At 30.9% G+C, this 14,249-nt stretch overlaps 1 protein-coding gene across 2 annotated transcripts; it reads left to right on the plus strand.

Moving 5' to 3' along the window:
* The first annotated feature begins 804 nt into the window (after nucleotides 1-804).
* Nucleotides 805-14,249, plus strand: LOC144842210 (ribonuclease H2 subunit B-like). 2 transcript variants are annotated; one of them, XM_078698617.1, is made up of 9 exons: nucleotides 805-943; nucleotides 2,023-2,094; nucleotides 2,393-2,500; nucleotides 3,143-3,216; nucleotides 3,679-3,793; nucleotides 4,286-4,456; nucleotides 5,086-5,167; nucleotides 8,903-9,026; nucleotides 12,273-14,249. In XM_078698617.1, exons 1-9 carry the CDS (start codon nucleotides 883-885, stop codon nucleotides 12,366-12,368), a joined length of 903 nt encoding a protein of 300 aa, XP_078554743.1. In that variant the 5' UTR covers nucleotides 805-882; the 3' UTR covers nucleotides 12,369-14,249. The 2 variants fall into 2 exon arrangements, with proteins under 2 accessions (XP_078554743.1, XP_078554744.1); XM_078698618.1 differs by having other exon boundaries at nucleotides 839-947.

Genomic DNA, 14,249 nt, shown 5'->3' on the forward strand with positions numbered 1-14,249 from the left:
CTTACGCTACGCGGCTCTGACATCGTCAAAAAGCTTGGCTGGACAACTTCAGTAAAATGTCTAAATGCTGAACATGTTACAACATATTATGTTTACACGTTGAAGAGAAAGAGCGTGCACAAAATAAGAAGAGTAAAATATTTCAAACGCAATTTACGCGAAAACTTTCTAGTCTCCAAAAATTTGTTAAACATTTCTAAAGTTAGCCATTGATGTGAAGAAAACGTGGCTGAAAATTTCGTTAAAAAATATTTATCGGTTTCGAAGTTATGACCGATTTAAGATTTTCAGAAAATCGCGCGTGACTAACGCTACGCGGATCTGACAGCGTCCAAAAGCTTGGCTGAACATCTTCAGTTAAATGTCTAAATGTTGACCAAGTTACAACATGTTATGTTAACACGTTGAAGAGAAAACGCGTGCACAAAATCTGAGAAAGAAAGAAGAATAATAAAAAAAAAAAGAAACACGTACAATAACAAAGGTTATCCGCTTGTGGCGGATAACCAATAAAGATTTGATACAATAACAATAGGTGATCATTTTATTCTAAATGATCACCTAATAAAGATTTTATACAATAACAATAGGTGATCATTTTATTCTAAATGATCACCTAAAAAAGGAAACAGAAAGAAAAAGAGCAAAATCTGATCTTGTTTTGTATTTGAGCAAGGCCTTGATTTAAGCCAAAAGAATGCCATCCCGGTTTCTCTTTCATTTGTGAAGTTTGGCCGTGTTTTCAACATCCGTTCTGGACCGCATATTTTTCGCAATTTTAAAGATCCACATGAAAAATCCGCGCGAAAAAAAATCACATCGAAGTACGTACGTATTTATTTAGCGTTTCTGTAAACAAGTTTAAAACAAGTAACTTGTAAAATGAGTACTAATGTAGATTCTAACAAAGATAATGTTTCACAGTGGGTTGCATTTTTCCCAAGTAGGTACTTTCTATATTATTTATTGCATTGATTGTTTGCTAGGCCTAGATAGAATAGAAGCATGCAGTCTGCAGAGAGGATAAGGTAGGCCAAGTCTGCCTAGGCCTAGGCCTCTAACTAGCCCTACGCTGGCTAGTGGGACGTTTCGTCCCAGACAAGTGATGTTTCGGTCCGGGACGATTCGGTTCATTACGGGGTCGGTTAACAATGATTCTGTATACATTTATACATAAATTAGCCTTCCTCAATAACACTATGAAGTTTATTATAATATAGGCCTAGCCTGGGCCAGGCCTAGCTAGGCCTAAATAAACCTGCTTATTTATCAGGTAAGGCTCCCTACTATAGTATTAGGCTAGGCCTAGCTAGCTAGTAGTAGTACTAAACTACTCTCCTAGTAATAATATAGAAGGGCCTAGCAACTTGTCTCATATTCAACATTAGTTATTACTTATTGTATTTCTTTGTAATATAATTTGATATTTTATTATCTGATTATCAATATTTAATGATGTTGGTTGACCAGCTCAGAGAGACAAAATTTGGACGGAAAGATTAGTTACGAGACAGATAGAAAAAGAGTGTTCCAGACCATGGAGTTATAAATTAGATACCTCCATAAGGGAGTGTGGCGCAGTGTGTTGGACATTGAACTACTGATCGTGAAATCGCAGTTCGAATCCAACTCTGTCCATTGCTTGTATCCTTAGGCAAGATACTTTACTTATGTTTACCTCTCTACACCTAGGTGTATAAATGGGTAATACCGGGTTAGATTAAGTCACAACTTTGCGCTGATTACTAGCTGCATTATGGGAATTTGTTTCCATACGTGTTTGATGCAACAAAAAAAAAACAGTGTAATAATGTTCAGCGCTTAGCAGTTTCACAAAATTAGGCGCTATATAAATCCAGGATATTATTAGGATATTATTATTATTCCATGTTCCAGAACAACACAGACAGGCTTCTGCTCGGTTGACTATATTTTTTGTTTAGTTTTCAAATTTCAAATTATTTTTACATAAATTGTTCTTAAATCTAGAATATAGTTTAATTTTATTTTTGACATTTTCAGAATGTGAGCTAACAACAGAAAATGGTGAATGTGAACGGCCTGTGTTTATTAAACTAAGACATCCAAAAACTGGTAAATTTATTATTTATTGTACACAATAATCATTTTGCAATCCTGTCTTTCCGATATAAATTTATATCTTGAAAAATACAGATTTGACAACAATATCTAGGAAATATGTTCTATTTAAAAAGTGCATCTTTCCAATGAGAGGTACTTATTGTGCTTATATCTTTCTTTTTATGTTTGCTTATTTTTTTATAATATAATTTAGTGTTCCCAAGATAATTATCTCAGGAAATTTAGTAACTCGGAAGGTCCCGTAGTAATTATAATCCCATTCAATTTCAACTGTTAAATGTTATTTCAGATAAATGTGCTATGTATCTAGTTGGCAATGATGGATACAGGATATATGAGGTTTTAGCAAACAAAGAGAAATGTAGTTCATGGTTTATAGGAGAAACTGTTCAAAAAGGTAAATCAGAACACACTTTATGTTATTCATGGTTTTCTAAACTTTGATTACATGTTAAGCGAGAAGGTGGCAATCTATTCAAGAGGTCTGATGTGTATAAGCAGTAAAGTATTCAATTAAAAGTATAATATGTTGATTTGAGAAATGGTAGCACCTATTCAAATAAAGAGTTGTAAGAGGTTGATTTGAGAAATTGCAGCACCTATTCAAATAAAGAGTTGTAAAAAGTTTGATTGGGAAATGGCAGCACCTATTCAATTAAAAAGTTGTAAAGAGGTTGATTGGGAAAAAGCAGCACCTATTCAATTAAAAAGTTGTAAAGAGGTTGATTGGGAAAAGGCAGCAAATATATATGGTTAATTGGAAGTCAGGCTGGAAATATTACATTATAAGAGATGGATTGGGAGTGGTCAGCAAGTATTCAAGAGATGGATTTATGAGGTTGGTTGTGAGAGGACAGCAGGTATTCAGGAGTAAATAAAAGATTGATTGCTCAAGAGGGCTGCAGAAATGTAATTATTAGATTTGTAAGAGTTTAGAGAGGGAATAAACTATTTCATATAAGTTAGAGATATATAAAAGTTTGTTTGTTAGATGGTACAAAGTAAGGTATCTATATGGTTTCAAAACATTTTTTTTCAGATGGAAGTTTACAGATATTGACGCCTGTGGATCCTCTTTTTTTAGTCCTGCCATACCTTATGAAATCTGCTACGGTAAGATACGTCTTAAATAAATAATCGTAATACCATACTGTAGTTCAAAGCATTTAAATATATGATACAATAATTTGTACATTATGATCATTACAGAAGTTTTTCAAATTTATAAATAATAATTTATAGTTCATTCTTATATAGCGCATATAAGCAAGCTCTCAATGCGCTGCACATATTTATAATCAGCAAATTGTCCCAAAGCAATTAAAATAAAAATGGGATGAGAGGGAAAACAAATTACAAAGAACTAAAGATGAGTTTTTAAAAAGATTTTTAAAACTTTGATAGAAGGTGAATCTTAAATAGAACTGGAAAGATAGTTCCACAGTTTAGAAACAACCTTATTCATGTCTTTACTATCTTGGCATATATACAACAAGTAATCCATTTGGCCAATAAGGGTACTTGGACTCTATAGAAATTAGTTCAATAACATTCTTTAAATCTTTTATTTTTTAGAATGGAATGTTCATGACTATAGACCAAATAATTTCAGATGATGATTACCCACAATGCAACAGACTTGTAAAATGTTGTGAAAAATGTGACATGAGCCAAGTTTCAGACACTAAAGGTAAGATTGTTTTAATAAGTTATCACTCACCACTTAGAAATGAGTTGGGACAGAGTGAAAAAAGGATAGCAAAATATGCAAGAGAAAATATTCAGATGCCTTAAACCATGCTTCCCTGATAATCTTAAACTACAAAGAAAATTCAAACAAAAACAGAATATAAAAATGAAAACTCTTAAATCAAATTAAAAATTGTACTCTATACATAAATTTGAAAAGCATTATTTACAGTTTCTATTGTCAAAAATATGCTTCTTAATTAAATAATAATTTAAGTGTATAGTTTTTAATCTTCATCAGATTCTTGAAATCTGTAAAAGTAGACCGAAGATCAATTTTTGTGTGTCATCTTAATCTTTGCTGCCATCAATTTCACTTACAGTTTTATATTTTTATTAATTAATTAATTAATTAATATTTTATGGGCTTGTTGCATTATGCTATTAATGTATGATAATTTGTCTTTCCTTTTCTTAACTTAACTTTTTATAGGAAGTGAAGATTTCCAAGCTTACCGATACAATGAAGAAAAAGCAGTCGCATGGCTCTCAGCGAAAGTAAAACAGGTTGAAATAAAACTAGATGAAAAACGTATCCATGTCACCAGTGGTGCTAAATCCGCATCATTCGTACGGAGTAGCAAAGGAAATGTTATTGAAAGAGGTATATTATTTTATTTTGCCAGATTTATAAATAATAATAAAATGCTCATAATGGTCCCTCTGAGCCCTGCTGTTCATGGTACAGTAGGTGACGCTGCAGTAGCTGTCATGGGTCCGCAGATGATCTAATCCAAATCTCAATTTGAGGATGAATATTATCGTACAAATACAAATAAAAATCACAATTTACAAAATCCAAAAGTACAAAACAGAGATAAATGTCTAGTAAAAACAAAACAGGCATGCTAGTTTGCAAACCAAAACGAAAAATAAAAATAAATTAATTACATAACTTAATAATATAAAAAAATTGTTAGCTAATGAGCCAGAAAAGAATTGAGCGGACAAGAGGCAGAGTTACTAAAACTAGATTAGAAACATTGAATGATATCGCTAGCCTTTTGCATGTCAAGTGTGTGAATAATAATCTACTGTAGGTGAACTTATAATACCGACTGCAGCCTTCAGTAACTTTTTCTGTAACTTATCAATTTCATTTTATAACAAACAGATCATTGACTTGATATAAAGTTTTTTGTACACCATGTACTTTATCCAGATCACTGCGTTCAATACACTGGTTTAAAGTTTAATAACAATTAATATTAATGACTAATTTATATTTTTCAGAGGAGTACACAAAGTACGCTGTTGGTCTTGTTAGTGATTATATTGACATATCATTAGCAGAGAAGTTAACCAAACATTTTGGGTGTGTATACTTGTATCTATACCCATTGCTGTTAGGGGCTGGCATTTATTAATCTTTTTGCTTAAGTAAAGATACAAGCAGTTCAATGAAAATTGTATTTAAAAATTGAATTTTACTCTTATTATCTTTTTAAAGTTTTACATTTTAACTTGCAGAAATGCTCAAATTAAAGACTGCTTGTATTTGCAGGCACACATTTAGGTGGGGACTAAACAGGCTCTAGCCCCAATAAAATTTAACAGCCATCTCTTTTTACCTTTTTCTGAACGCAAATCTAAGCAAAACACCATCGACTCAACAACATTTTAGGTCAAACAATCAATGGTTCCCACACACAACACATGCATCTCAAACATATGCAAAAAATGTCACTGTGTACCGGAAGAAAATGTTTGATCATTTTGGTGATTGCTTGCGATACATGGCAGTGTCATTTCCGGGCCAGCTAGACTAGTGGGATCATGTGCCATTTTGGCAACTGTTTTGTGCAAGAGTACCATTTCAGACCATCTAGGGGTGTCATTGCTTCCATGGTGGGGCATTTGGCTCAAAATACTTGTGTGTCTCCCCTATTTCTAAATTCTTAATTTGCTCCTGATTTGTACACCACCAATATGATCAGGCCAAACTTGTTTTGTTGGCCATGAATCAGGAGTCACAAAAAAAACTATTTAGCTGATTCCATGTTATTGTTAATGACTGAATGCATATTTCTTGCTGTGAAACTACTGTACTGTACATGCCTGGCATTATATTTTGATGGCTCCAGGTTATTCAAGTCCTGCATGCATGCAAGTCCTGCATTTTCTTTACACTCTTACACATTGAAACATCTATTGCAAAACAATTTAGTCGGACAATTGTTAATTTTGCTTGGTGAAAACTGTACTGTAGTATATTGTTGAAATTCATCTTATAATCATTACAAAATACCATATGTTACCATGACAAACAACTTAATCCCGATTTTACACACTCTAAACACTTGCTAATAATAGCGTTAATGGTGGACTCGTCACAAATTATGTACATTAAAAAAAAATTACATAGATATAAACAATATCACATAGACATATTTTATGGCTCTAATAAATTGAAAAATAGACAAACAAAAATTGTACATCTAATTTCCATAGTTACGCTAGTTTTATGATCATATTCCCCTCATGCTTGGTTAAAAATGAATTAATGACAGAATTAATTATCTTAATCATTATAATAAAAATGACATACTGTAGATATAAAAAATAACATAATTATTATAGCTCTAATACATTGAAAAATGGGCAAACTGTACACCTAATTTCCATAGTTACGCTAGTGCTTGGTTAAAATTTTAATGATGAGAATTAATTATCTTCCTTTTAATCATGGAGTAAAGAACATTATTATTATTATAAAGAATTATTCTCTACTCCATGTTTTAATATATTTTCTGAATGTTATGACATTATATAAAAAACAAGACAATAGTCCTGATCATAAAATTACATAGATATAAACAATAACATATTGACGTAATTATTATAGATCTAATACATAGAAAAATGGACAATCAAAAATGGTACTGTATGTCCGTTAAACACCTAGTTTCCATAGTTACGCTGGCTATAAATTAATTAATGGTGGAATTAATTATCTTCTTTTAATATATTTTCTAAATGTTATTACATTATATTAAAAACAAGACAATATAGTACCGACAGGAGTATGTTCCAAACAATTGATCTTGTCATAAATCCACTTCTTCAATATAGTTTCCAGTGGTAATACATTATATACAATAAACAATAGACCCGATCATAAAGTAAAGCCTAAATATATAGTTTCAAACATATTAAAAACAAAACAATAGACCTGGTCATAAATATACTTTAATATAATTTTTCTAAATTGTAATGCTTCACATATTAAAAACAAATTAGGCCTGTCATATTCTACTTCCATGCATTTTCTATAATAATGATACTTATATGTAGGCAGCCCTTGTCTGTTTTATATTCTCAACTTTGTCCGGTTAAACAGTCTTTCATGAAAAGTTTCTAAATATTTATTAGTTTCTAAGTGTATTCAAATTAACGTGTACCACGTGTGTTTAGTTCTTGAAAAGAACTGCTGAGTTTCTTGATGTTTCGATCAATGTATTTCGATTGTCCTCAGGTGTGAGAAAACATGTGATGTACCACAAACAAACTCTATGCCAACATACATATTGATTTCCCCATGCAAACCTTCAAACAATATAAGCAATATAAGATTTAACCTAACATCTTACTGTTAAAAAACAAGAAAAACACTAAATCTCTGTTGCTATAATAAAAATTATTATCGGAGTGTATTTAATGCAACACAACCAGTCTTGATACTCTTTAAAGAATAGACCATATACATGTTCTTTGTTTCACTGTCCTTGGAGATGTGGTTGTCTATTTTCTTTATAATAATGGGCTTTTTTCTCTAAATTGAAGTAAGTGTAAGTGCACTGATGTAAAGATCGATCTAATCGGTATTCTAGAAGTAATCAAATGACAGGAAAATCATTTGTTTTGTCTTTTTTCATGTATTCATAGAGATATTATAGTGAACTATAATATGTCTATGATTCATTGCAGTTGTCAAGCAACAAATGAGTACTTATGGATTTTGTTGGTTTTTTGTTTTGTGTTTTAGTTTTACCAATAGTCATACAGTACTGTTTTATTTCAAAAACGAACTTAATACATTAAACAATTGAATCTCTTGTCTTCCTAATATTGATTGCAATCAGTGTTTTATTAAACATTATTTTTAACAATACTAGCTATGTTTACATGACATTTTCTCTATTCTCTCTGGCCTTACTGTACTGTAGTTGTACATTGTTGTATTTCCATCAGTGAGATAAGTCATATGTTCCTAAACTGACTTTTATAAGTCTAATTCACTGTGTGTTTGTTAAAATTATGTCAGAGTGGACCAACAGTGTGACATCTGGAATTGCAAGAGGTACATTATTTATCACCTTTATTACTAAATAATGTGTTTTGTCTCTCGTACATCTACATTTCAACGTCTCCATTGGTTACCAGTGAAACAGCTTATCAATAAAAAGATCTTTTTTTCTCCAAATCTATCATCTTTCCCCGCAATACATTTCTGGATTAATTTAGCCTTGTAGCTTGTACTCGTACACTCAACATCCACCACTCTCTAATTGTCGTGTTGAGAGGAGAGAAGTGGCCATTTATAATTGTAAAACTCATTTTTGTGCGATTCCCTAAAACCTATAACCCCATATATTTTGTTCTTGGTTTTCATTTATGCAAGTTTTAATTTATTTGTACTGAATGACACTTTCAGTGCTAAAGCATTGATTTCCAAAGTGATTCAGTAGAGAACATTAACAATATAATACAATTATTTTAAAGACAACTAACGAAGTAATTTACATTAGTAAAAGGTAACTATCTACAAAACATACAATCTATATAAAAAATGGAAGAAATCCAAGGTAAAAGATACTTAAACCTTAATCAGTAATATTTTGAATTGAAAGTAAAATTCATCGAAGGCTGTTTAACAGTATCTGGAATCAACTGGTGCTACTGCAGGTTATTAGTTAGCGATGAGGAGAATGATTATTCCATACTTTTTGAGCAAGCATTCCATAGTGCTTCAAGACTTGTTATTGGTGTTTATAAATTAAACAATATTAACCATTTAAAACAAATACTGTACAATTTGTTTTTTCTTCAGCATTGAAGAAAAGGTGACACCTAAGAGAGAGCCAGCAGCCAAAAGGATAAAGCTATCAAAGGATCTTCCAGAAGCCACTGAGGATTACAGTAAATATCTTAAAGAAAAACCTTCAAAAGGAAAGGTAAGTCAAAACTAAAGATTTTTATAATTTTTATTTTATAGTACAACAATTATAATATTGTATGATATTAGTTATGGAGCTTGGTGGTTACGTGTCTTCCATTAAAAAGGTCCAGGGTTCAATCCTGACCTAGTGCCAGCACAATGTAGTTTCCATCCTGTTGGCGAAGTACTTGCTGTTGTAATAGTGCCAGAGTTGTACAGTTTTTTGTGATGTCATAAACACATATGTATATTTTGCAGTTTAAATGAAAACTCAGTTGTTTTCCTATACTCCATGCCAACAACTATTTATTTATTTAATTATTTCAGTATATAACATACAAACAGCAGGACTTATTAAAGGCTGAAAATGACAAAAACAAATACAAATATCTTGTATACCCCTGCATTTCCTTCCTACCGCCTCTATATCGCCTATTTATTTGTTTTCAACACAATACATACGCTACATTTTAAGATTATTATGCAATTATAAGTTCTACATTTTTAGTCGCAGAAAGTACTTTAGTTGCAGAAATAATATTTTTGAATCTACTGAAATAAACTCGTTGTTTTTCACATGTAAAAATGTTTGCATTTTTGAATTTAATCTCTCTTGTTTTGTTTTTAAAAAACTGTTAATTGATAATGTAGTGAGAAATGATAAATAAACGTTGATTCGATTGAGTTATTGAGGTCGTTGACATTCCCACACGTACAGTAGCAGTTGGTCAAAACATTTTATTTGTAATCTTAACAAATAGCATATTGATTTTAGCATTACAAGTTTGGTGCTTGAAATTGCTGAGTATTTTATAGCCTTTTGTTTATCAGTTGATGTTCTTAGTAACAAGATCATTACTGCAGTAAAAATATCCATAAATGACATCACAATACATTTGTTGTTGCCAATAGATATCACAATAAGGGTTGTTACACTTTTAATTTAAAATCTTTAGTTATTATTAATTGACATCATCATCAGATAGGTAATTGACTGAGCAAGAACTTATTAACATTTTGAAGAAATGAAAATCTGGCACATTGAAGCGAAATGGGTGCTGTTTTTTTATGAACTACAACCAAAATATTGCCATTTAATCAAATAAAGTCAACAATTTGCATTATATTGCCTATTTTCAAGTATGTAATTTGTGGTACATTTATAATTAATGGAATTTATCACGAAAGGTATGAAGAACAAAAATCTAGTGTGAAAACTGTTTATCTAACTAAAATACTAATGGCCTGAAATTTGATTACAAATTGATTTTGAAAAATTCAAATGTAAAACGTGTGTTGACCCGTAATATGAATTACCAGTATATTTTAAAGTTTCAATAACTATTAAATGCTTTTTTCAGTTTTTTCTTATGTAATACTTATTTTCCACCAGTTGAAATTTACTGTTTTACAAATAATTATGTGTTTGACCCATATTTTTTATAGGTTTTTCTTTTTTTTATTGTACTGTGTACTGAGAACAAGTAAGGCTGATGTATTGTTAAATGTTGATAATATTGATAATAATATTGCAAAAACGTTCACGCCTAATGTATAAATTGTGCATGTTTGTAAGTCAATAGGCGGCAAGTATATTTGAATTCAGCATTCATATTTGAGTTCAATACTATTAATAGTTTAGTACATGGTAATTATGGTACCAAAGATTGTTAGCTCTCATTAAGTTTTGTCTAATCAATTCTGTTTGTATTGTGAAAGTTGGATATACATTTCTGCCCACTTAATGATGTTTGAATTTGATTGATTTGTTTTACATTTTACAACAGTGTAATCTAGCAGTTCCGACATATATTTGCCTGTCAAGTCAATAATTATACACGATTGTTTTGAGTTGTTTTTCTCTTCTTATCTAAAAGCTCTTGGCTTTTGTATACTGTATTCTTACTAAGTATCGTGTATTGACTACCAAGTTCCAACATTTTAATGGGTTTGATAAGTAATCTGTTATAGTAAAACATGCCTTAAAAAATTAACAATATATTTTTTCAGAATGAAAACTTTATATAACACACTGTAATGTTTCCTTGCCATTTTATTGGGTGAATTTTTTTCATCTGCAAAGCATTATTTTTTCCAATTCTAACGATCGATTCCATGTTGCTAATTTTTTTATGGATTTTAATTCTCGATGCCATCAAAATGAGGAATTTTTTTACTGGACAGGCTGTCAGTATTGAGGAATTTGCATAATTAGCATAAGAAAATGGCCGCTATTTTCATACAAACATGCTATATCTCTGGAAATACTGGACGTAGTGAGATAATGTTGGTGTCGAATTGTTCACAATGTATAATGGTTACACTGTATATTAGCTCTAACAGAAATTTTTTTGTAAAATTGACCAGAAACCCCATTTTTAGCAGTTTTGACCTTTTACCTCTTTTTGCTAAGTAAACTAGGAGCACATTGTTCTCAAGATATACATTTATATTCAGTTTAACAGATGATATTGCTTGAAAATGACCGGAAGTGTGGTTATTGACCTTTAACATAATTTAATAAGTTTATTGTATATTATACTCTGCATTGCATTATTCTTTTACTAACGATCGACTCCATGTCGCTAATTGTTTTCGTTGAACTGGATGAATATATGTGCGTCCGTATAACACCAACATGTAAAATCTGTCATTGATAACTATCTACTCAAATTTAGATTATAGTTAACACATCGGTAGACGGCCTGGAGTTCAAACAAAATATCAGCTTGTCATTTTATTTTTCTTCAAAAAAATTGAGGCAGTTTTTTTTCGGAGATTTGTTTTAATTAATTTCTGCATTATAAATACATTTAAAAGTTATAATGCATGAAAGAAAAGTATAATATGTTATTAATCGCCATATGCAAGATCACTTCAATACAAACAAAAAACAAATTTCAACATTCAATTTTTTTACAGTCAGTAAAACCCCTATTATGAGCACCTTCAGGAGCCAGAAAAGTGACCCCTTAATGGAATCTCCACCATTAATAAGAAATGATGGAGATTTATATAGCATCATATCTGCAATTAGTGATCACGGGTGTGTAAAATGGGTACCGGTTAGATCAAGACACAACTTTGTGCTGATTACTAGCTGCATTATTATGGGAGTATGTTTCCATCGTGTTTGATCCAAAACATGACTGGGGTAATAATGTGCAGTGCATTGAGAGCTTGCTTGTATGCGCTATATAAGAATGAACTATTATTATTATTCTTTTTTTTTATTTTTATTATTTTCTTTTTTACTTAACAGCAAAGCAAATTGACAACTCAACAGAAGTGTCTACAGAAAGTGGATAAAAAAGGGATGAAGAGTATATCCAGTTTTTTTGGCAAACCATCAAAATGAATCAACAAATAAAAAGTAGCATAGAAAAGGAAGTTTTTAAAAATGTCTATTGTTGATATAGTTGAATCTCTTGGTGTGGACACCTAATAGTGGCCAGCTGCTATAATGCCCAGAAGCAGCCGGGGGTAGCCCACAAGTCACTATCCAATGGCTAAAGGTGGGTCATATATCCCACAATGTTCCAAGGGTGAAGCGTTGGTGGCAGTCATACAGAGCCAGCCTGGGATATTTTTGTATTGGATTTCACCATGAAATGCATTATTTATGACAAAAGAAATAAAAGTAGGCCCCCACAAAAAGTTGTTTCCCGAACCATTCAAAATCCTCTGTTATTCATAATTGTTCCTGTAAATGACTATGGTAACACATTGATTACAATTTTGTCTTCTTTAAACAGCCAATTGAACATTGTTTTGAAAAAATACAATTTCTTTAAAAGATACTGAAAATAAAGTTACTGAATCTACTGATCTTAAACAATTTAATATAAATAAAATTCCTAGAAAATTAGGAAAGCTCTCTCTCCCCGCATAAACATAGTTCAGCCTTATATCTACTAAATCTATTTTAAGCAGACAGGGATTCAACTGTAAAGTATATAATATACAATTTAAACATAGAGTTTTTTCAAAGCACCGTTTTGGTAATTTTATAAACTCTAGGCTTACAATTTAATTAAACAATTGTAAATATTGTAATTAACTTCTTGTAACATAATAAAAAAAAAATCTTCAGCAACTTAAACTAGACTCGTTCCAAAACAACACATACCGTACATGGATATTGATTCTGAAATTCCATTTAAAATATAATATTCTTTCCCCTGGTGTTATAACATTTTTTAAATTAAGCCCACTTTTTTTTAAATCCAGTATAATATATATTGTTTTTTTTTATACTATAATTTTATTCTTGATAGAATTTAAATGATCATGACTACATTATTGACCCCACAATGAAAAAGAAAATATTGATGATATGTCAACAGTTGTTATCCATCCAAACTAAATGTTCAAGAACTATATCTGAAAAATGTATGCCTACAATAGATGGCTATGCTCTATAACAAAACTCCAAACTCTATATACGTATATATATATATATGTTTTTTACGTCATTCTTTCTTCTACATACAAACTGAATATCAATTCATACTTCCCGAATTAAATTTCTTTTACAATAGCAATGTAAAGTTTTGGTCTAAACTGATTGTTTAGGCTATAGGCCTAGTAATGCCATGTAGCATAAATGAAATAGAAACTGGACCCAAAAAAAAAGTGTTATCTTCCTCTAAAGCTCTGTATACACTATCAAACTAGTTTGATAAAAAAAATATGATGTGCCCAAATATGGTAGTGATATGCACAAATCTGGTAGTGATATGACATCATCATATCCATATTTGGGTACATCACATTTTTTTCCCACAAAGTTTGATAGTGTAGATAGAGCTTTAGATATTACACGTTGTCTTTGAAAATAATTGAATAAACTATTCATTGACAAAAAGATTACAAATCTGCAATGCCATATAAAACATCATGAAGATTTATAAATATAGTAAAACAAACTTGTTTGACATTAGCAAGAGGACAGACTATTGAAAACAGTTAATTTATGTCTACAGTAATTCCGCTTTTACTGAACGTAACTACGTTTTCTCCAACATTCCGGTTTGAACAAACCGGAATGAACAAAATGTGAACATTAACAAGTGCCATACGCCATACGCCAACGTATTATTTATCCTTTTACTAATATTAATTTGAAACACTGTCCTTTAGAACCTAGAATTTGAACAATTGACGTTTTATCTAACCACCATGTTGTTTGATATTGTCATAACATAATATACTTTTATTAAACTCGATATTCTTTTTA

The sequence above is a fragment of the Antedon bifida genome, chromosome 5 (genome assembly GCF_963402885.1).
Source record: "Antedon bifida chromosome 5, ecAntBifi1.1, whole genome shotgun sequence".
Taxonomy (NCBI): domain Eukaryota; kingdom Metazoa; phylum Echinodermata; class Crinoidea; order Comatulida; family Antedonidae; genus Antedon; species Antedon bifida.